The following is a 24,635-nucleotide window of genomic DNA, read 5'->3' on the forward strand; positions in this document are numbered from 1 at the left end:
GGCCGCGTCAAGAAAGGAATACAATCAGAATACGAGCAGTGCTATACACAATTATCTCATGTGTAACAAGACTTCATTTATCTGTAAAACATTTCTCACTTTCTGAACAGGAATATGATTTTTCTCCTGTGTGAATTCTCTCGTGTGTAATAAGATGAAATCTCCAAGCAAAACATTTTTCACATTCTGAACAGGAATATGGCTTCTCTCCTGTGTGAATTCTCTCGTGTGTAGAAAGATCTAGTTCTGAAGAAAACATTTCACACAATTTGAACAGGAATATGGCTTCTCTCCTGTGTCAGATCTGTCATGTCTATAACAAGGTGTGCTTTCCCAGTAAAACATTACCCACATTCTGAACGTAAATATGGCTTCTCCCTGTGTGAATTCTTTTATGTCTAATAAGATGTTATTTCTCAGCAAAATATTTCCCAAACAGGAACAGGAACAGGAAAATGGCTTCTCGTGTGAATTCTGTCATGTTTGATAAGATGAAATGTATCTATAAAACATTTTTTTTACATTCTGAACATGAATATAGCGTCTCTCCTGTGTGAATTCTCTCGTGTGTAATAACATGAATATGGCTTCTCTCTTGTGTGATTTCTTTCGTGTGTAAAAAGATGTGATTTCCGAGCAAAACATTTCCCACATTGTGAACATGAATATGGCTTCTCTCTTGTGTGATTTCTGTCATATTTGATAAGATGTAAAACATTTCTCACTTTCTGAATGTGAAAACGGTTTCTCTCTTCCGGGGATGTCTTTGTTCTTCCACCCTTCTTTTGTGACTTTAATTTTGTTTAACATTTTGTGTTGAAACAAGAGATTGTACTTTTTTTTTTTTTTTGAAGAATCATTTGATTTAAAATTGGAAGATCTCATATTTCCTTCTGAGCTGCTGGTAATCTGCCATAAATAAAACTGATGTTACGAGTTTTGAATAATATTTACTGTCAACAATATATTTATATAAATATAAAAAAATAGAAGAATTCCATACAAATTACCAGCAAGCGAAAAAAAGGTTCTAATAAGTCCGATAAAACATACATTTTATTGAAAATGTTAAAACAATAATGAAAAAAATATTAATACAGTAAATGCAGAGTGCTGAAAATTGGACGACACACATACATGGACAAATAGATATATATACTGTATATATATATATATATATATATATATATATATATATATATATATATGAAGAAAAAAAACGGATCCAAATGAATCCGTGATTATTCCAATGAAAATAGTATTCAAAACTAGTTACAAATAAAATACATCAAGTGATGCACCAAATAGGGATATGTATAGTGTATTTACCAAGCCTCTACGCACGTTTCATCCAAGCTTCATCAGGGGGCAAGGAATGTAGCAAAGTTCTATTGTCAACAGACTAAAGTGTCATTTACGTGGGGAGATGGTTGGAAATCAATTGTATTAATTTTCATTCGCCATCATTTCACAGTGTAAACATCCAATGACAGACAATAAAACATTGGTAATTTGTCACTGATGGCATGATTTATACAAGCAGCACTCCCCATGTGGAATAAGAGGATGATTTAATAATAAAACAAATGCATAAAAAGAGGGAAACAATGTATCATTGTTACAATCACAATGAATGTAAATAAGCCCAAATCAACTTACAATAAACAATGATGGACAATATCTGCAATTGTTAAACGTCCCTTAAAGGTGCCGTCCGCTACTATGATAATGATGCCCTATACTTAGGATAAGTTGTCAATAATAGTAGAAGACAACATAGCAATTTTCAGTTTTTCTTTATTCCTCCCTTTCTTCAAAGAACCATAACTTTTTTTATTTTGTTCCATCTCCTTTGCCGTAAGAGGGCTTGTTCTTTGCAAGACAAGTTGCAGTTTTGAATGGCATCGGTTCTTTTTTTTTTCTCTTTAGTGGACTGGAAAATAGTGGGGAAAAAAATTAGATGAAACAGCACAAAAAGTACAATTCTGCAATTACAGCGTTCATTATTTGCTATAAATCATCAAGCAGAATGATTCTCCAGGTCAGTACGATTATGGTGATACTAATTTTTTTTTTTTTTTTTAAGTGACAAAAAAAAAAAATCGGTAAATCAGTAAAAATCCCAAACGTTTGCTGGTGTTTTGCAATATTCTACTTTCTGTTATTAGCTGATGGGACATTGAGACAATTGCTCTTCTACGGGATTATATTGAATCTCCGACTAGTGCACTAATGACTGTGGATAATGAGGATATCGGCCCCGTTCACACTTCTATTTCACCCCCATATTCCCGTGGTGTCTTACATCCATGTTATCGATGCACAACGGAGTTATCACATATACCGCCGTCACGTTATCACCTGATATTGTCTGTATTTTATCTGCAAAAAGGGGAAAAGCTCCAAACATAAAACTTCCAGCCCGGAATCGTCCGGTGACTGATGGTTATTTAATGGTGACTCGTCACTGTTCTAGATGGACGCTTCTGTTACATGAGCCGTGTGGCACCTGACATGCCAATCTATGCCGGCATCGCCACCTCCTGTATCGCCAGTACCGGAGCCATAACCGGACGTCACAGGGGCCGGGACCACTGAGTGCGGCACATTATGGCGCAGCGGTTTCCTCCATTATTTTGTCTTCACAATTCAGACGCCCTAACGTTTATTTTTCCATCATATGAGGAAAATTTTGGACGATTCAGGAAATCGCCAGCTGGGTCTTTTTTTTTACATATTTTCTTACATTTTTGTGGTGGTGTTTTTATTTTTGTTTTTCGATATAAAACATTAAACTCCCAACTTTCAAAGTCAGGAAAGAGAGATAGATAGATAGTAGATAAATAGATAGATAGATAATTGATAGATGATAGATAGATAGATAATAGATAATAGATAGATAATAAATAGAAGGATAATAGATAGATAATAGATAGATGATAGATAATAGATAGATAGATAGATTAATATATAGATAATAGATAGATAATAGATAAATAGATAACAGATAGATAGTAGATAGATAGAGAATATATATAGTAACATAGTTAGCATAGATGGATAGATATATAGATAGATAGATAATAGATAGATAACAGATAGATAGATAGATAGATAGATAGATGATAGATAGATAATATATATAGTAACATAGTTAACATAGATGAATAGATAATAGATAGATAGATAGATAGATAATAGATAGATGGATAATAGATAGATAGATAGATAGATAGATAGATAGATAGATAGATGGATAATAGATAGATAATAGATAGATAGATAGATAGATAGATAGAGAATATATATAGTAACACAGTTAGCATAGATGGATAGATAATAGATAGATAGATAGATAGATAGATAGATAGATAGATAGATAGATAGATAGATAGAGAATATATATAGTAACATAGTTAACATAGATGGATAGATAATAGATAGATAGATAGATAGATAGATAGATAGATAGATAGATAGATAATAGATAGATGGATAATAGATAGATAATAGATAGATAGATAGATAGATAGATAGAGAATATATATAGTAACACAGTTAGCATAGATGGATAGATAATAGATAGATAGATAGATAGATAGATAGATAGATAGATAGATAGATAGATAATAGATGATAGATAGATAGATAGATAGATAGATAGATAGATAGATAGATAGATAATAGATAATATATATAGTAACATAGTAAGGCTGAAAAAAGACATTTGTCCATCCAGTTCAGCTTATATTCCATCATAATAAATCCCCAGATCTACGTCCTTCTACAGAACCTAATAATTGTATGATACAATATTGTTCTGCTCCAGGAAGACATCCAGGCCTCTCTTGAACCCCTCGACTGAGTTCGCCATCACCACCTCCTCAGGCAAGCAATTCCAGATTCTCACTGCCCTAACAGTAAAGAATCCTCTTCTATGTTGGTGGAAAAACCTTCTCTCCTCCAGACGCAAAGAATGCCCCCTTGTGCCCGTCACCTTCCTTGGTATAAACAGATCCTCAGCGAGATATTTGTATTGTCCCCTTATATACTTATACATGGTTATTAGATCGCCCCTCAGTCGTCTTTTTTCTAGACTAAATAATCCTAATTTCGCTAATCTATCTGGGTATTGTAGTTCCCCCATCCCCTTTATTAATTTTGTTGCCCTCCTTTGTACTCTCTCTAGTTCCATTATATCCTTCCTGAGCACCGGTGCCCAAAACTGGACACAGTACTCCATGTGCGGTCTAACTAGGGATTTGTACAGAGGCAGTATAATGCTCTCATCATGTGTATCCAGACCTCTTTTAATGCACCCCATGATCCTGTTTGCCTTGGCAGCTGCTGCCTGGCACTGGCTGCTCCAGGTAAGATTATCATTAACTAGGATCCCCAAGTCCTTCTCCCTGTCAGATTTACCCAGTGGTTTCCCGTTCAGTGTGTAATGGTGATATTGATTCCTTCTTCCCATGTGTATAACCTAAAGATAACGATATAGAGAGATAATAAAGATAGATAGATAATAGATAGAAAATAGATAGATAATATCGCCGATCCATACCTTATAATGTGCTGTCAGCTCCAGAGCTGCATTCAAAATTCTGCCAGCTTCAGCTTTGTTCTGCACGGAGACTTCTATGATCAGCATGTGACCGGTGCTGACAATCCTGACTGCAGCTCTGGTGGTGACTTGAGCAGGAGACCCAGTATAACTTGTAGATGGAGCAGAAATTCCTTAAAGGGAACCTGTCACCCCCAAATCGAAGGTGAGCCAAGCCCACCGGCATCAGGGGCTTATCTACAGCATTCGGTAATGCATTCTGTAATGCTGTAGATAAGCCCCTGATGTATCCTGAAAGATGAGAAAAAGAGGTTAGATTATACTCACCCAGGGGCGGTGTCGCGGTCCGGTCCAGGGCCTCCCATCTTCTTACGATGACGTCCTCTTCTTCATGCTGCGGCTCCGGTGCAGGCTTACTTTATCTCCCCTGTTGAGGACAGAGCAAACTACTGCAGAACGCAGGAGCTGGGAAAGGTCAGAGAGACCCGGCGCCTGCGCACTGCAGTACTTTGCTCTGCCCTCAACAGGGGAGATAAAGTACGCCTGCACCGGAGCCACAGCATGAAGACAAGGAGAGGACGTCATGATCAGAAGATGGGAGGCCCTGGACCGGACCGCAACACCGCCTCTGGGTGAGTATAATCTAACCTGTTTTTCTCATCTTTCAGGATACATTGGGGGCTTATCTACAGCATTCTGATGCCGGTGGCCGCAGCTCATCTTCGATTTTGGGGGTGACAGGTTCCCTTTAATATACTGATGTCTTTTAGCAACTTTGTCTGTGGACAATGAATCTTTTGCCCCAGGAGAAGTCGCAGCCTCCAAATATCCTGAAAAGTTGCCGGACACAAGAGCTGACGCTCCAGAGATCCCTCGCCATCTTCTCTAGGTAGCGGTAGTAGTCGGTGGAACGGTCGTGACTCGCCTCTGGGTATTTGTGGCCGTAACGAGCGGAGATGTAACCGATCGATTGACGCCCGATGTATGACTATGATAGATAGAAGATACGTCTAATCCTATCCTGTGTGATACTGTCTGCTGAGCTGTGCATCTAATCCTCACCTGTGTGATACTGTCTGCTGAGCCGTGTATCTAATCCTATCCTGTGTGATACTGTCTGCTGAGCTGTGCATCTAATCCTCTCCTGTGTGATACTGTCTGCTGAGCCGTGTATCTAATCCTCTCCTGTGTGATACTGACTGCTGAGCCGTGTATCTAATCCTGTCCTGTGTGATACTGACTGCTGAGCCGTGTATCTATTCCTGTCCTGTGTGATACTGACTGCTGAGCCGTGTATCTAATCCTGTCCTGTGTGATACTGTCTGCTGTGCCATGTATCTAATCCTATCCTGTGTGATACTGTCTGCTGGGCTGTGTATCTAATCCTCTCCTGTGTGATACTGACTGCTGAGCTGTGTATCTAATCCTGTCCTGTGTGATACTGTCTGCTGAGCCGTGTATCTAATCCTCTCCTGTGTGATACTGACTGCTGAGCTGTGTATCTAATCCTCTCCTGTGTGATACTGTCTGCTGAGCTGTGTATCTAATCCTCTCCTGTGTGATACTGACTGCTGTGCCATGTATCTAATCCTCTCCTGTGTGATACTGTCTGCTGAGCCATGTATCTAATCCTATCCTGTGTGATACAGTCTGCTGAGCTGTGTATCTAATCCTCTCCTGTGTGATACTGTCTGCTGAGCTGTGTATCTAATCCTCTCCCGTGTGATACTGTCTGCTGAGCTGTGTATCTAATCCTCTCCTGTGTGATACTGTCTGCTGAGCTGTGTATCTAATCCTCTCCTGTGTGATACTGTCTGCTGAGCTGTGTATCTAATCCTCTCCTGTGTGATACTGTCTGCTGAGCTGTGTATCTAATCCTGTCCTGTGTGATACTGACTGCTGAGCTGTGTATCTAATCCTCTCCTGTGTGATACTGTCTGCTGAGCTGTGTATCTAATCCTGTCCTGTGTGATACTGACTGCTGAGCTGTGTATCTAATCCTCTCCTGTGTGGTACTGTCTGCTGAGCCTTGTATCTAATCCTATCCTGTGTGATACTGTCTGCTGAGCCGTGTATCTAATCCTATCCTGTGCGATACTGTCTGCTGAGCCGTGTATCTAATCCTCTCCTGCGTGATACTGTCTGCTGAGCTGTGTATCTAATCCTGTCCTGTGTGATACTGACTGCTGAGCTGTGTATCTAATCCTATCCTGTGTGATACTGTCTGCTGAGCTGTGTATCTAATCCTGTCCTGTGTGATACTGACTGCTGAGCTGTGTATCTAATCCTATCCTGTGTGATACTGTCTGCTGAGCTGTGTATCTAATCCTCTCCTGTGTGATACTGTCTGCTGAGCTGTGTATCTAATCCTGTCCTGTGTGATACTGACTGCTGAGCTGTGTATCTAATCCTATCCTGTGTGATACTGTCTGCTGAGCCTTGTATCTAATCCTATCTTGTGTGATACTGTCTGCTGAGCCGTGTATCTAATCCTATCCTGTGTGATACTGTCTGCTGAGCCGTGTATCTAATCCTATCCTGTGCGATACTGTCTGCTGAGCCTTGTATCTAATCCTATCCTGTATGATACTATCTGCTGAGCCGTGTATCTAATCCTATCCTGTGTGATACTGTCTGCTGAGCCGTGTATCTAATCCTATCCTGTGCAATACTGTCTGCTGAGCCACGTATCTAATCCTATCCTGTGTGATACTGTCTGCTGAGCTGTGTATCTAATCCTATCCTGTGTGATACTGTCTGCTGAGCTGTGTATCTAATCCTCTCCTGTGTGATACTGTCTGCTGAGCTGTGTATCTAATACTCTCCTGTGTGATACTGTCTGCTGAGCCATGTATCTAATCCTCTCCTGTGTGATACTGTCTGCTGAGCTGTGTATCTAATCCTCTCCTGTGTGATACAGTCTGCTGAGCTGTGTATCTAATCCTCACCTGTGTGATACTGTCTGCTGAGCCGTGTATCTAATCCTATCCTGTGTGATACTGACTGCTGAGCTGTGTATCTATTCCTCTCCTGTGTGATACTGTCTGCTGAGCTGTGTATCTAATCCTCTTCTGTGTGATACTGTCTGCTGAGCCATGTATCTAATCCTCTCCTGTGTGATACTGACTGCTGAGCTGTGTATCTAATCCTCTCCTGTGTGATACTGTCTGCTGAGCTGTGTATCTAATCCTCTCATGTGTGATACTGTCTGCTGAGACGTGTATCTAATCCTCTCCTGTGTGATACTGTCTGCTGAGCTGTGTATCTAATCCTCTCCTGTGTGATACTGTCTGCTGAGCCATGTATCTAATCCTATCCTGTGTGATACTGTCTGCTGAGCTGTATATCTAATCCTCTCCTGTGTGATACTGTCTGCTGAGCTGTGTATCTAATCCTCTCCTGCTTGATACTGTCTGCTGAGCCGTGTATCTAATCCTCTCCTGTGTGATACTGACTGCTGAGCTGTGTATCTAATCCTCTCCCGTGTGATACTGTCTGCTGAGCCGTGTATCTAATCTTATCCATTGTGATACTGTCTGCTGAGCTGAGTATCTAATCCCATCCTGTGTGATACTGACTGCTGAGCCGTGTATCTAATCCTATCCTGTGTGATACAGTCTGCTGAGCTGTGTATCTAATCCTCTCCCGTGTGATACTGTCTGCTGAGCCGTGTATCTAATCCTCTTCTGTGTGATACTGTCTGCTGAGCTGTGTATCTAATCCTATCCTGTGTGATACTGTCTGCTGAGCCGTGTATCTAATCCTGTCCTGTGTGATACTGTCTGCTGAGCTTTGTATCTAATCCCATCCTGTGTGATACTGACTGCTGAGCTGTGTATCTAATCCTATCCTGTGTGATACTGTCTGCTGAGCTTTGTATCTAATCCCATCCTGTGTGATACTGACTGCTGAGATGTGTATCTAATCCTCTCCTGTGTGATACTGTCTGCTGAGCTTTGTATCTAATCCCATCCTGTGTGATACTGACTGCTGAGCTGTGTATCTAATCCTATCCTGTGTGATACAGTCTGCTGAGCTGTGTATCTAATTCTCTCCTGTGTGATACTGTCTGCTGAGCCGTGCATCTAATCCTGTACTGTGTGATACTGACTGCTGAGCCGTGCATCTAATCCTATCCTGTGTGATACAGTCTGCTGAGCTGTGTATCTAATCCTCTTCTGTGTGATACTGTCTGCTGAGCTGTGTATCTAATCCTATCCTGTGTGATACTGTCTGCTGAGCTGTGTAACTAATCCTGTACTGTGTGATACTGACTGCTGAGCCGTGTATCTAATCCTATCCTGTGTGATACTGTCTGCTGAGCTGTGTATCTAATCCTATCCTGTCTGATACTGTCTGCTGAGCTGTGTATCTAATCCTGTACTGTGTGATACTGACTGCTGATCTGTGTATCTAATCCTATCCTGTGTGATACTGACTGCTGAGCTGTGTATCTAATCCTATCCTGTGTGATAATGTCTGCTGAGCTGTGTATCTAATCCTCTCCCGTGTGATACTGTCTGCTGAGCCGTGTATCTAATCCTCTTCTGTGTGATACTGTCTGCTGAGCTGTGTATCTAATCCTATCCTGTGTGATACTGTCTGCTGAGCCGTGTATCTAATCCTGTCCTGTGTGATACTGTCTGCTGAGCTTTGTATCTAATCCCATCCTGTGTGATACTGACTGCTGAGCTGTGTATCTAATCCTATCCTGTGTGATACTGTCTGCTGAGCTTTGTATCTAATCCCATCCTGTGTGATACTGACTGCTGAGATGTGTATCTAATCCTCTCCTGTGTGATACTGTCTGCTGAGCTTTGTATCTAATCCCATCCTGTGTGATACTGACTGCTGAGCTGTGTATCTAATCCTATCCTGTGTGATACAGTCTGCTGAGCTGTGTATCTAATTCTCTCCTGTGTGATACTGTCTGCTGAGCCGTGCATCTAATCCTGTACTGTGTGATACTGACTGCTGAGCCGTGCATCTAATCCTATCCTGTGTGATACAGTCTGCTGAGCTGTGTATCTAATCCTATCCTGTGTGATACTGTCTGCTGAGCTGTGTATCTAATCCTGTACTGTGTGATACTGACTGCTGAGCCGTGTATCTAATCCTATCCTGTGTGATACTGTCTGCTGAGCTGTGTATCTAATCCTATCCTGTCTGATACTGTCTGCTGAGCTGTGTATCTAATCCTGTACTGTGTGATACTGACTGCTGAGCTGTGTATCTAATCCTATCCTGTGTGATACTGACTGCTGAGCTGTGTATCTAATCCTATCCTGTGTGATAATGTCTGCTGAGCTGTGTATCTAATCCTGTCCTGTGATACTGACTGCTGAGCTGTGTATCTAATCTTGTCCTGTGATACTGTCTGCTGAGCTGTGTATCTAATCCTATCCTGCGTAATACTGATTGCTGAGCCGTGTATCTAATCCTCTCCTGTGTGATACTGACTGCTGAGCTGTGTATCTAATCCTATCCTGTGTGATAATGTCTGCTGAGCTGTGTATCTAATCCTGTACTGTGTGATACTGACTGCTGAGCCGTGTATCTAATCCTATCCTGTGCGATACTGACTGCTGAGCCGTGTATCTAATCCTATCCTGTGTGATAATGTCTGCTGAGCTGTGTATCTAATCCTGTCCTGTGTGATACTGTCTGCTGTGCCATGTATCTAATCCTATCCTGTGTGATACTGTCTGCTGAGCTGTGTATCTAATCCTCTCCTGTGTGATACTGACTGCTGAGCTGTGTATCTAATCCTGTCCTGTGTGATACTGTCTGCTGAGCCGTGTATCTAATCATCTCCTGTGTGATACTGACTGCAGAGCTGTGTATCTAATCCTGTCCTGTGTGATACTGTCTGCTGAGCCGTGTATCTAATCCTGTCCTGTGTGATACTGTCTGCTGAGCTGTGTATCTAATCCTCTCCTGTGTGATACTGACTGCTGTGCCATGTATCTAATCCTATCCTGTGTGATACTGTCTGCTGAGCTGTGTATCTAATCCTCTCCTGTGTGATACTGACTGCTGTGTCATGTATCTAATCCTCTCCTGTGTGATGCTGTCTGCTGAGCTGTGTATCTAATCCTATCCTGTGTGATACAGTCTGCTGAGCTGCGTATCTAATCCTGTCCTGTGTGATACTGTCTGCTGAGCTGTGTATCTAATCCTCTCCTGTGTGATACTGACTGCTGTGCCATGTATCTAATCCTCTCCTGCGTGATACTGTCTGCTGAGCCATGTATCTAATCCTATCCTGTGTGATACAGTCTGCTGAGCTGTGTATCTAATCCTCTCCCGTGTGATACTGTCTGCTGAGCTGTGTATCTAATCCTCTCCTGTGTGATACTGTCTGCTGAGCTGTGTATCTAATCCTCTCCTGTGTGATACTGTCTGCTGAGCTGTGTATCTAATCCTCTCCTGTGTGATACTGTCTGCTGAGCTGTGTATCTAATCCTGTCCTGTGTGATACTGACTGCTGAGCTGTGTATCTAATCCTCTCCTGTGTGGTACTGTCTGCTGAGCCTTGTATCTAATCCTATCCTGTGTGATACTGTCTGCTGAGCCGTGTATCTAATCCTATCCTGTGCGATACTGTCTGCTGAGCCGTGTATCTAATCCTCTCCTGCGTGATACTGTCTGCTGAACTGTGTATCTAATCCTGTCCTGTGTGATACTGACTGCTGAGCTGTGTATCTAATCCTATCCTGTGTGATACTGTTTGCTGAGCTGTGTATCTAATCCTGTCCTGTGTGGTACTGTCTGCTGAGCTGTGTATCTAATCCTGTCCTGTGTGATACTGACTGCTGTGCCATGTATCTAATCCTCTCCTGTGTGATACTGTCTGCTGAGCCATGTATCTAATCCTATCCTGTGTGATACAGTCTGCTGAGCTGCGTATCTAATCCTGTCCTGTGTGATACTGTCTGCTGAGCTGTGTATCTAATCCTCTCCTGTGTGATACTGACTGCTGTGCCATGTATCTAATCCTCTCCTGTGTGATACTGTCTGCTGAGCCATGTATCTAATCCTATCCTGTGTGATACAGTCTGCTGAGCTGTGTATCTAATCCTCTCCTGTATGATACTGTCTGCTGAGCTGTGTATCTAATCCTCTCCCGTGTGATACTGTCTGCTGAGCTGTGTATCTAATCCTCTCCTGTGTGATACTGTGGCCGTAACGAGCGGAGATGTAACCGATCGATTGACGCCCGATGTATGAATATGATAGATAGAAGATACGTCTAATCCTATCCTGTGTGATACTGTCTGCTGAGCTGTGCATCTAATCCTCACCTGTGTGATACTGTCTGCTGAGCCGTGTATCTAATCCTCTCCTGTGTGATACTGTCTGCTGAGCCGTGTATCTAATCCTCTCCTGTGTGATACTGACTGCTGAGCCGTGTATCTAATCCTGTCCTGTGTGATACTGACTGCTGAGCCGTGTATCTAATCCTGTCCTGTGTGATACTGACTGCTGAGCCGTGTATCTAATCCTGTCCTGTGTGATACTGTCTGCTGTGCCATGTATCTAATCCTATCCTGTGTGATACTGTCTGCTGAGCTGTGTATCTAATCCTCTCCTGTGTGATACTGACTGCTGAGCTGTGTATCTAATCCTGTCCTGTGTGATACTGTCTGCTGAGCCGTGTATCTAATCCTCTCCTGTGTGATACTGACTGCAGAGCTGTGTATCTAATCCTGTCCTGTGTGATACTGTCTGCTGAGCCGTGTATCTAATCCTGTCCTGTGTGATACTGTCTGCTGAGCTGTGTATCTAATCCTCTCCTGTGTGATACTGACTGCTGTGCCATGTATCTAATCCTCTCCTGTGTGATACTGTCTGCTGAGCTGTGTATCTAATCCTCTCCTGTGTGATACTGACTGCTGTGCCATGTATCTAATCCTCTCCTGTGTGATACTGTCTGCTGAGCCATGTATCTAATCCTATCCTGTGTGATACAGTCTGCTGAGCTGTGTATCTAATCCTCTCCTGTGTGATACTGTCTGCTGAGCTGTGTATCTAATCCTCTCCCGTGTGATACTGTCTGCTGAGCTGTGTATCTAATCCTCTCCTGTGTGATACTGTCTGCTGAGCTGTGTATCTAATCCTCTCCTGTGTGATACTGTCTGCTGAGCTGTGTATCTAATCCTCTCCTGTGTGATACTGTCTGCTGAGCTGTGTATCTAATCCTGTCCTGTGTGATACTGACTGCTGAGCTGTGTATCTAATCCTCTCCTGTGTGATACTGTCTGCTGAGCTGTGTATCTAATCCTGTCCTGTGTGATACTGACTGCTGAGCTGTGTATCTAATCCTCTCCTGTGTGGTACTGTCTGCTGAGCCGTGTATCTAATCCTCTCCTGCGTGATACTGTCTGCTGAGCTGTGTATCTAATCCTGTCCTGTGTGATACTGACTGCTGAGCTGTGTATCTAATCCTATCCTGTGTGATACTGTCTGCTGAGCTGTGTATCTAATCCTGTCCTGTGTGATACTGACTGCTGAGCTGTGTATCTAATCCTATCCTGTGTGATACTGTCTGCTGAGCTGTGTATCTAATCCTCTCCTGTGTGATACTGTCTGCTGAGCTGTGTATCTAATCCTGTCCTGTGTGATACTGACTGCTGAGCTGTGTATCTAATCCTATCCTGTGTGATACTGTCTGCTGAGCCTTGTATCTAATCCTATCCTGTGTGATACTGTCTGCTGAGCCGTGTATCTAATCCTATCCTGTGTGATACTGTCTGCTGAGCCGTGTATCTAATCCTATCCTGTGCGATACTGTCTGCTGAGCCTTGTATCTAATCCTATCCTGTGTGATACTATCTGCTGAGCCGTGTATCTAATCCTATCCTGTGTGATACTGTCTGCTGAGCCGTGTATCTAATCCTATCCTGTGTGATACTATCTGCTGAGCCGTGTATCTAATCCTATCCTGTGTGATACTGTCTGCTGAGCTGTGTATCTAATCCTATCCTGTGTGAAACTGTCTGCTGAGCTGTGTATCTAATCCTCTCCTGTGTGATACTGTCTGCTGAGCTGTGTATCTAATACTCTCCTGTGTGATACTGTCTGCTGAGCCATGTATCTAATCCTCTCCTGTGTGATACTGTCTGCTGAGCTGTGTATCTAATCCTCTCCTGTGTGATACAGTCTGCTGAGCTGTGTATCTAATCCTCACCTGTGTGATACTGTCTGCTGAGCCGTGTATCTAATCCTATCCTGTGTGATACTGACTGCTGAGCTGTGTATCTATTCCTCTCCTGTGTGATACTGTCTGCTGAGCTGTGTATCTAATCCTCTTCTGTGTGATACTGTCTGCTGAGCCATGTATCTAATCCTCTCCTGTGTGATACTGACTGCTGAGCTGTGTATCTAATCCTCTCCTGTGTGATACTGTCTGCTGAGCTGTGTATCTAATCCTCTCATGTGTGATACTGTCTGCTGAGACGTGTATCTAATCCTCTCCTGTGTGATACTGTCTGCTGAGCTGTGTATCTAATCCTCTCCTGTGTGATACTGTCTGCTGAGCCATGTATCTAATCCTATCCTGTGTGATACTGTCTGCTGAGCTGTATATCTAATCCTCTCCTGTGTGATACTGTCTGCTGAGCTGTGTATCTAATCCTCTCCTGTGTGATACTGACTGCTGAGCTGTGTATCTAATCCTCTCCCGTGTGATACTGTCTGCTGAGCCGTGTATCTAATCTTATCCATTGTGATACTGTCTGCTGAGCTGAGTATCTAATCCCATCCTGTGTGATACTGACTGCTGAGACGTGTATCTAATCCTATCCTGTGTGATACAGTCTGCTGAGCTGTGTATCTAATCCTCTCCCGTGTGATACTGTCTGCTGAGCCGTGTATCTAATCCTCTTCTGTGTGATACTGTCTGCTGAGCTGTGTATCTAATCCTATCCTGTGTGATACTGTCTGCTGAGCCGTGTATCTAATCCTGTCCTGTGTGATACTGTCTGCTGAGCTTTGTATCTAATCCCATCCTGTGTGATACTGACTGCTGAGCTGTGTATCTAATCCTATCCTGTGTGATACTGTCTGCTGAGCTTTGTATCTAATCCCATCCTGTGTGATACTGACTGCTGAGATGTGTATCTAATCCTCTCCTGTGTGATACTGTCTGCTGAGCTTTGTATCTAATCCCATCCTGTGTGATACTGACTGCTGAGCTGTGTATCTAATCCTATCCTGTGTGATACAGTCTGCTGAGCTGTGTATCTAATTCTCTCCTGTGTGATACTGTCTGCTGAGCCGTGCATCTAATCCTGTACTGTGTGATACTGACTGCTGAGCCGTGCATCTAATCCTATCCTGTGTGATACAGTCTGCTGAGCTGTGTATCTAATCCTCTTCTGTGTGATACTGTCTGCAGAGCTGTGTATCTAATCCTATCCTGTGTGATACTGTCTGCTGAGCTGTGTATCTAATCCTGTACTGTGTGATACTGACTGCTGAGCCGTGTATCTAATCCTATCCTGTGTGATACTGTCTGCTGAGCTGTGTATCTAATCCTATCCTGTGTGATACTGTCTGCTGAGCTGTGTATCTAATCCTGTACTGTGTGATACTGACTGCTGAGCTGTGTATCTAATCCTATCCTGTGTGATACTGACTGCTGAGCTGTGTATCTAATCTATCCTGTGTGATAATGTCTGCTGAGCTGTGTATCTAATCCTGTCCTGTGATACTGACTGCTGAGCTGTGTATCTAATCCTGTCCTGTGATACTGTCTGCTGAGCTGTGTATCTAATCCTATCCTGCGTAATACTGACTGCTGAGCCGTGTATCTAATCCTCTCCTGTGTGATACTGACTGCTGAGCTGTGTATCTAATCCTATCCTGTGTGATAATGTTTGCTGAGCTGTGTATCTAATCCTGTACTGTGTGATACTGACTGCTGAGCCGTGTATCTAATCCTATCCTGTGCGATACTGACTGCTGAGCCGTGTATCTAATCCTATCCTGTGTGATAATGTCTGCTGAGCTGTGTATCTAATCCTGTCCTGTGTGATACTGTCTGCTGTGCCATGTATCTAATCCTATCCTGTGTGATACTGTCTGCTGAGCTGTGTATCTAATCCTCTCCTGTGTGATACTGACTGCTGAGCTGTGTATCTAATCCTGTCCTGTGTGATACTGTCTGCTGAGCCGTGTATCTAATCCTCTCCTGTGTGATACTGACTGCAGAGCTGTGTATCTAATCCTGTCCTGTGTGATACTGTCTGCTGAGCCGTGTATCTAATCCTGTCCTGTGTGATACTGTCTGCTGAGCTGTGTATCTAATCCTCTCCTGTGTGATACTGACTGCTGTGCCATGTATCTAATCCTATCCTGTGTGATACTGTCTGCTGAGCTGTGTATCTAATCCTCTCCTGTGTGATACTGACTGCTGTGCCATGTATCTAATCCTCTCCTGTGTGATACTGTCTGCTGAGCCATGTATCTAATCCTATCCTGTGTGATACAGTCTGCTGAGCTGCGTATCTAATCCTGTCCTGTGTGATACTGTCTGCTGAGCTGTGTATCTAATCCTCTCCTGTGTGATACTGACTGCTGTGCCATGTATCTAATCCTCTCCTGTGTGATACTGTCTGCTGAGCCATGTATCTAATCCTATCCTGTGTGATACAGTCTGCTGAGCTGTGTATCTAATCCTCTCCTGTGTGATACTGTCTGCTGAGCTGTGTATCTAATCCTCTCCCGTGTGATACTGTCTGCTGAGCTGTGTATCTAATCCTCTCCTGTGTGATACTGTCTGCTGAGCTGTGTATCTAATCCTCTCCTGTGTGATACTGTCTGCTGAGCTGTGTATCTAATCCTCTCCTGTGTGATACTGTCTGCTGAGCTGTGTATCTAATCCTGTCCTGTGTGATACTGACTGCTGAGCTGTGTATCTAATCCTCTCCTGTGTGGTACTGTCTGCTGAGCCTTGTATCTAATCCTATCCTGTGTGATACTGTCTGCTGAGCCGTGTATCTAATCCTATCCTGTGTGATACTGTCTGCTGAGCCGTGTATCTAATCCTATCCTGTGCGATACTGTCTGCTGAGCCTTGTATCTAATCCTATCCTGTGTGATACTGTCTGCTGAGCCGTGTATCTAATCCTATCCTGTGTGATACTGTCTGCTGAGCCGTGTATCTAATCCTATCCTGTGCGATACTGTCTGCTGAGCCACGTATCTAATCCTATCCTGTGTGATACTGTCTGCTGAGCTGTGTATCTAATCCTATCCTGTGTGATACTGTCTGCTGAGCTGTGTATCTAATCCTCTCCTGTGTGATACTGTCTGCTGAGCCATGTATCTAATCCTCTCCTGTGTGATACTGTCTGCTGAGCTGTGTATCTAATCCTCTCCTGTGTGATACAGTCTGCTGAGCTGTGTATCTAATCCTCACCTGTGTGATACTGTCTGCTGAGCCGTGTATCTAATCCTATCCTGTGTGATACTGTCTGCTGAGCTGTGTATCTAATCCTATCCTGTGTGATACTGTCTGCTGAGCCATGTATCTAATCCTCTCCTGTGTGATACTGTCTGCTGAGCTGTGTATCTAATCCTCTCATGTGTGATACTGTCTGCTGAGACGTGTATCTAATCCTCTCATGTGTGATACTGTCTGCTGAGCCATGTATCTAATCCTCTCCTGTGTGATACTGTCTGCTGAGCTGTGTATCTAATCCTCTCCTGTGTGATACTGTCTGCTGAGCTGTGTATCTAATCCTCTCCGGTGTGGTACTGACTGCTGAGCCGTGTATCTAATCCTCTCCTGTGTGATACAGTCTGCTGAGCCGTGTATCTAATCCTCTCCTGTGTGATACTGTCTGCTGAGCCGTGTATCTAATCCTCTCCTGTGTGATACAGTCTGCTGAGCCGTGTATCTAATCCTCTCCTGTGTGATACTGACTGCTGAGCTGTGTATCTAATCCTATCCTGTGTGATACTGTCTGCTGAGCTGTGTATCTAATCCTCACCTGTGTGATACTGTCTGCTGAGCCGTGTATCTAATCCTATCCTGTGTGATACTGTCTGCTGAGCTGTGTATCTAATCCTATCCTGTGTGATACTGTCTGCTGAGCCATGTATCTAATCCTCTCCTGTGTGATACTGTCTGCTGAGCCGTGTATCTAATCCTGTCCTGTGTGATACTGACTGCTGAGCCGTGTATCTATTCCTGTCCTGTGTGATACTGACTGCTGAGCCGTGTATCTAATCCTATCCTGTGTGATACTGTCTGCTGAGCCGTGTATCTAATCCTCTCATGTGTGATACTGTCTGCTGAGCTGTGTATCTAATCCTCTCATGTGTGATACTGTCTGCTGAGACGTGTATCTAATCCTCTCCTGTGTGATACTGTCTGCTGAGCCATGTATCTAATCCTATCCTATGTGATACTGTCTGCTGAGCTGTATATCTAATCCTCTCCTGTGTGATACTGTCTGCTGAGCCGTGTATCTAATCCTATCCTGTGTGATACTGTCTGCTGAGCGGTGTATCTAATCCTCTCCTGTGTGATACTGTCTGCTGAGCCGTGTATCTAATCCTATCCTGTGTGATACTGTCTGCTGAGCGGTGTATCTAATCCTATCCTGTGCGATACTGTCTGCTGAGCTGTGTATCTAATCCTATCCTGTGCGATACTGTCTGCTGAGCTGTGTATCTAATCCTCTCCCGTGTGATACTGTCTGCTGAGCGGTGTATCTAATCCTCTCCAGTGTGATACAGTCTGCTGAGCTGTGTATCTAATCCTCTCCTGTGCGATACTGTCTGCTGAGCTGTGTATCTAATCCTCTCCAGTGTGATACTGTATTAGGTGCACAGCTCCACATTTCTTTCCATCCTTGCTGTAGCAGGAGCTCCCTCTAGAGGCCGCTCAGGTATTTTTGTCCCTCTGCAGCCTCCATACTTCCTCTGGTTCCAGGGCCCCAGTGCATTGTGGGAGGGGGCAGCCTCATTTTGCAGATTTCTTTGGGCGGGAGAGGTCTCCTCTAGTTCTCCCAGAGCAGGTAAGAAGGAGCGAGAGTCACCATGTTATATAGTACCGGGAGGAGGATGGGGGTCGTAGTGCGGAATCACTCTGGGGCAGGATGATATGATGGGAGTAGATGCACGGCTCAGCAGACAGTATCACACAGGTGAGGATTAGATACACAGCTCAGCAGTCAGCATCACACAGGAGAGGATTAGATACACGGCTCAGCAGTCAGTATCACACAGGACAGGATTAGATACACAGCTCAGCAGACAGTATCACACAGGATAGGATTAGATACACAGCTCAGCAGACAGTATCACACAGGACAGGATTAGATACACAGCTCAGCAGTCAGCATCACACAGGACAGGATTAGATACACAGCTCAGCAGTCAGTATCACACAGGATAGGATTAGATACACGCTCAGCAGACAGTATCACACAGGAGAGGATTAGATACACAGCTCAGCAGACAGTATCACACAGGATAGGATTAGATACACAGCTCAGCAGACAGTATCACACAGGATAGGATTAGATACACAGCTCAGCAGACAGTATCACACAGGATAGGATTAGATACACAGCTCAGCAGACAGTATCACACAGGAGAGGATTAGATACGCGGCTCAGCAGACAGTATCACACAGGATAGGATTAGATACACAGCTCAGCAGACAGTATCACACAGGATAGGATTAGATACACAGCTCAGCAGACAGTATCACACAGGATAGGATTAGATACACAGCTCAGCAGTCAGTATCACACAGGAGAGGATTAGATACACAGCTCAGCAGACAGTATCACACAGGAGAGGATTAGATACACAGCTCAGCAGACAGTATCACATAGGAGAGGATTAGATACGCGGCTCAGCAGACAGTATCACACAGGAGAGGATTAGAAACACGGCTCAGCAGACAGTATCACACAGGAGAGGATTAGATACACAGCTCAGCAGACAGTATCACACAGCAGAGGATTAGATACACGGCTCAGCAGACAGTATCACACAGCAGAGGATTAGATATACAGCTCAGCAGACTCACACAGGAGAGGATTAGATACACGGCTCAGCAGACAGTATCACACAGGAGAGGATTAGATACACGCCTCAGCAGACAGTATCACACAGCAGAGGATTAGATACACAGCTCAGCAGACTATCACACAGGAGAGGATTAGATACGCGGCTCAGCAGACAGTATCACACAGGATAGGATTAGATACACAGCTCAGCAGACAGTATCACACAGGATAGGATTAGATACACAGCTCAGCAGTCAGTATCACACAGGAGAGGATTAGATACACAGCTCAGCAGACAGTATCACATAGGAGAGGATTAGATACGCGGCTCAGCAGACAGTATCACACAGGAGAGGATTAGATACACGGCTCAGCAGACAGTATCACACAGGAGAGGATTAGATACACGGCTCAGCAGACAGTATCACACAGGAGAGGATTAGATACACAGCTCAGCAGACAGTATCACACAGCAGAGGATTAGATACACGGCTCAGCAGACAGTATCACACAGCAGAGGATTAGATATACGGCTCAGCAGACTCACACAGGAGAGGATTAGATACACGGCTCAGCAGACAGTATCACACAGGAGAGGATTAGATACACGGCTCAGCAGACAGTATCACACAGCAGAGGATTAGATACACAGCTCAGCAGACTATCACACAGGATAGGATTAGATACGCGGCTCAGCAGACAGTATCACACAGGATAGGATTAGATACGCGGCTAGTCTGCACTGTCTCGCTGATCTGATGCCCCCCAGTCCCGGGTCTGTCTGTTTTGGTTATTGATCATGTGATGGTGCAGGGTGGTCGTACCTGATGGTCGTACTTTCCTGCATGCGTTGCTGGGCGCTGCCCATGGTTCCTCGCTCATCACACCGTATCGGGGGATAAGAGTAGATGGAGTTGTGTCCCGGGCGTAGATGAGCGTACACACTCACTCACACTCACACACACCTCTATATATGAGATCTCTGTGTGATTGTGAAGTTCTTGAAGTAATTCTGTATTTGATCGGAGTGAAGTGCGCTCCGTGGTGTGATGTTGGGGATGGATACGGCGCTGCTGTCACCCCGGGGGTCTCTGCCATCATTATTTTGCTATTCATACAATGTATACCTGTGATGTGCAGTCGGCTCCAGAGCTGCATTCAGAATTCTGCCAGCTTCCGCTTTGTTCTGCACGGAGAGTTCTGTGGTCAGCATGTGACCGGTGCTGACAATCCTGACTGCAGCTCTGGTGGTGACTGGAGCATGGGGCCCGGTGTACCTTGCAGATGGAGCAGAAATTCCTTAATATATTGATGTCTTTTATAATCTTTGTCTGTGGACAATGAATCTTTTGTCTGACGAGAAGTTGCAGCCTCCAACTATCCTGAAAAGTTGCCGGACACAAGAGCTGACGCTCCAGAGATCCCCGCCGTCTTCTCTAGGTAGCGGTAGTAGTCGGTGGAACGGTCGTGAGTCGCCTCTGGGTATTTGTGGCCGTAACGAGCGGAGATGTAACGAGCGGAAATGTAACGAGCGGAGATGTAACGAGCGGAGATGTAACGAGCGGAGATGTATCGAGCGGAGATGTAACGAGCGGAGATGTAACGAGCGGAGATGTATCGAGCGGAGATGTATCGAGCGGAGATGTAACGAGCGGAGATGTAACGAGCGGAGATGTAACGAGCGGAGATGTAACGAGCGGAGATGTATCGAGCGGAGATGTATCGAGCGGAGATGTAACGAGCGGAGATGTAACGAGCGGAGATGTAACGAGCGGAGATGTAACGAGCGGAGATGTATCGAGCGGAGATGTATCGAGCGGAGATGTATCGAGCGGAGATGTAACGAGCGGAGATGTAACGAGCGGAGATGTATCGAGCGGAGATGTATCGAGCGGAGATGTAACGAGCGGAGATGTAACGAGCGGAGATGTAACGAGCGGAGATGTAACGAGCGGAGATGTAACGAGCGGAGATGTATCGAGCGGAGATGTATCGAGCGGAGATGTATCGAGCGGAGATGTAACGAGCGGAGATGTATCGAGCGGAGATGTATCGAGCGGAGATGTAACGAGCGGAGATGTATCGAGCGGAGATGTATCGAGCGGAGATGTAACGAGCGGAGATGTAACGAGCGGAGATGTATCGAGCGGAGATGTATCGAGCGGAGATGTATCGAGCGGAGATGTAACGAGCGGAGATGTAACGAGCGGAGATGTAACGAGCGGAGATGTATCGAGCGGAGATGTAACGAGCGGAGATGTATCGAGCGGAGATGTATCGAGCGGAGATGTATCGAGCGGAGATGTATCGAGCGGAGATGTATCGAGCGGAGATGTAACGAGCGGAGATGTAACGAGCGGAGATGTAACGAGCGGAGATGTAACGAGCGGAGATGTAACGAGCGGAGATGTATCGAGCGGAGATGTATCGAGCGGAGATGTAACGAGCGGCGCCCGATGTAAGGAGACGGTCAGTCATTAGTGCCGGCGTCCGGCCTCCTCTCTCCCCGGCGATGTGGACACAAGAACCATCCAACCCCCGGATCAGGGGGCGTTTTAGGGTCCCAGCAGGGCTCCTCTTTGCTTCTCATTCATTTCCTTTCCAATTTTTAATCTTTTGATCTGTACAGTTGTATCTGGGAGAGGGGTTTGTTTTTTCCTGTTACCATCTGTATTTTTTACCATTTTTGACGTGACCAAAAAAACAACAATTCTGCCATTTAAATTTTTTTTTTTCCAATATTTTTTTATTGTTCTGACGTTCATCGTATGGGATATATATGCTAGTATTTTATTAGTTTGGACGCTCCGGCACGCGGTGATGGAAAATATGTTATTTTAATTATTTTTTAATCTTTTTGTGTCTGCGTGATATGAGCTTTCATTTCCAACCTCCGAGATGCGGCAACTAAGAAGTTAAAGCTGCTGGGATCGGAGATTGGTCTTATCGCAGCAGTGACTCGCGTGCCGGCTGCGCTGCTGAGCCGTATACCCACCACGCTGGGGTCTGTGGTGGCGGGCTGGGGTCTGTGGTGGCGGGCTGGGGGCTGTGGTGGCGGGCTGGGGGCTGTGGCTGACTGTCTACATTTTGCTTGTTTCTTGGCTGATCATTGCCACATTTCCGCAGACCAGGGATCACACTGTGGACCGACAGGCGGTGCGGTGGGCGACAGGCGGTGCGGTGGGCGACAGGCGGTGCGGTGGGCGACAGGCGGTGCGGTGGGCGACAGGCGGTGCGGTGGGCGACAGGCGGTGCGGTGGGCGACAGGCGGTGCGGTGGGCCACCTGCTGCCTAGAAATAGGATGATGGGAGGTCTAAGGAGCAGCAACTTTTGCAGGGGCGGCTGCCATGACTCGAGGCAAAAGCACAAATCTCACTCTGTGTTAATTGCATTCCTTCTTGCTTCCTGTTTCCTAGTCTGCAGACCCCGTCTCCCAGTAAGGAGGGTCTCCGCCCCCGAGGCTGCGCGCACGGCACTGAGGAATAAACCCTGATGAAGTCCCGCCACGTTCTTTGGAGTCTACAGGAAATATGAGGATGTCGGCGGACTCCCAAGCGTCTCACCCTGGTTCCCCGGTGCCCTCGAGGCCGACCTGTGTAGCCCTGGGCATAGCCTCCTTCCTCTGCTTCGTGGCCGGCTTTGGCACTGGGGCCGAGTTTGTGCGTTTTCTCTCCTTTGGCGCCATATTTAAGAACATCAGCGGCGGACTGGAGGACGAGCGGCCCCTGCTGTGGCGAGATGCCGTTGGCGACGCCTCGTTCCTGCGCTCTCTTGGGTTGAACGTTGCGCTGCTGATCATATTCGTCGTCCAGCACAGTCTCATGGCCTGGCCGGCTGTAAAAGAGGCGGTTGTGAAAGTTTTCGGGGTGCTGCAGAGATCTGTGTACATACTGTGCACCGCTGCGTCGCTCCAGATCTTGATGCGCTACTGGCAGCCCTTCCCGCGAGGACCCTACCTGTGGAACGTCACCACGGCCCCTTGGAGCGCCTGGCTGCCCCTGCTCTGCGCCCTCCTCCATACCGTATCATGGCTCCTGATATTCAGCGTCCTCCTGATCTTCGATTACGCAGAACTGATGGGGGTCAAGCAGGTGTATTACCACTGCCTGGGAATGGGGGACCCCCTGTCTCACAAGTCACCCCGGGCTGCCCGGCTCTATGCCCACCTCCGGCACCCCATCTACCTGGAGTTACTGGTCATCCTCTGGGCGGTGCCCTCCCTACCCCCCGATCGCCTGCTCCTCTCCTCCGCTCTCACCCTGTACCTGTCCTTGGTGCACCGCCTGGATGTGCAGGATTACAGCTACCTCCGCTCCCAGCTGGAAAAGAAGTTTACGCTGTTCTCGCGAGAGGAAGCGAGCGCCCAGCATGGCGGATTGTGGAAAAAAGACTGAACTGGGAGAGCGGGTGTACCAGCGGGCGGCACGGAGGGCGAGGGATCCGGACCGCTTTACTGGGGGCTAAATTAAGACCAAGATATTTGGGATTGATGACTCTTTCCTTGCTCAGTCACGACAATCGCCTAGATTCAAGATCTCTAGCCCGATCCAGAGCAGAAATCATAATTCTGCCAGCTGCCCCGTTCTGAGCTCGCCTATCCCGGCTGCTCCTGCTGGTGCAGTGTTTGCAGAGGCAAATATAGTCATATTTTTAAGGGGATCTTCACTTGGGAGCTTTCCGGACCCCAGGCCAAAAGTAATCGATCAACTTACCAATGGGAAAAGTGCAGGAATGGAGACCAAGTGCATTGTGGGAAGAACTGCGGACACTTGCGGGCTATAGTGCAGCTGGGACGGCGCCCTCCATCCACTTCTATGGACTTTTAGATAAAACTAGAGACATATTTTTATATTTTTCGATTTGGTAATTTCTGGCTTTCTGCAGCAGCCTGACGCTGGGGAGGGAAAATTTGTATTTTCGAACACGTTTTTTTTTGTTTTTTTTTTTAAAGTTTTCTTTTAAACCAATTATAGCCGAACCCCCCCCAGCTCCTATATCTGCTTTGATCTTATAGTAAATTTAAAAAAAAAACTTTTAA

At 45.4% G+C, this 24,635-nt stretch overlaps 1 protein-coding gene across 2 annotated transcripts; it reads left to right on the forward strand.

The window, feature by feature from the left end:
- Positions 1–5,013: 5,013 nt before the first annotated feature.
- NRM (nurim) lies at positions 5,014–24,635 on the forward strand. Of its 2 annotated transcripts, none has more exons than XM_069729283.1 (2): positions 5,014–5,196; positions 23,014–24,635. In XM_069729283.1, exon 2 carries the CDS (start codon positions 23,128–23,130, stop codon positions 23,989–23,991), a length of 864 nt encoding a protein of 287 aa, XP_069585384.1. In that variant the 5' UTR covers positions 5,014–5,196; positions 23,014–23,127; the 3' UTR covers positions 23,992–24,635. The 2 variants fall into 2 exon arrangements, with proteins under 2 accessions (XP_069585384.1, XP_069585383.1); XM_069729282.1 differs by lacking the exon at positions 5,014–5,196 and adding an exon at positions 18,519–18,594.

The sequence above is a fragment of the Ranitomeya imitator genome, chromosome 6, assembly GCF_032444005.1.
Source record: "Ranitomeya imitator isolate aRanImi1 chromosome 6, aRanImi1.pri, whole genome shotgun sequence".
Lineage (NCBI taxonomy): Eukaryota > Metazoa > Chordata > Amphibia > Anura > Dendrobatidae > Ranitomeya > Ranitomeya imitator.

Excerpts from the sequence above, each read along its gene's own strand:
- NRM (XM_069729283.1), top strand. The coding sequence starts at position 23,128 with ATGAGGATGTCGGCGGACTCCCAAGCGTCTCACCCTGGTTCCCCGGTG.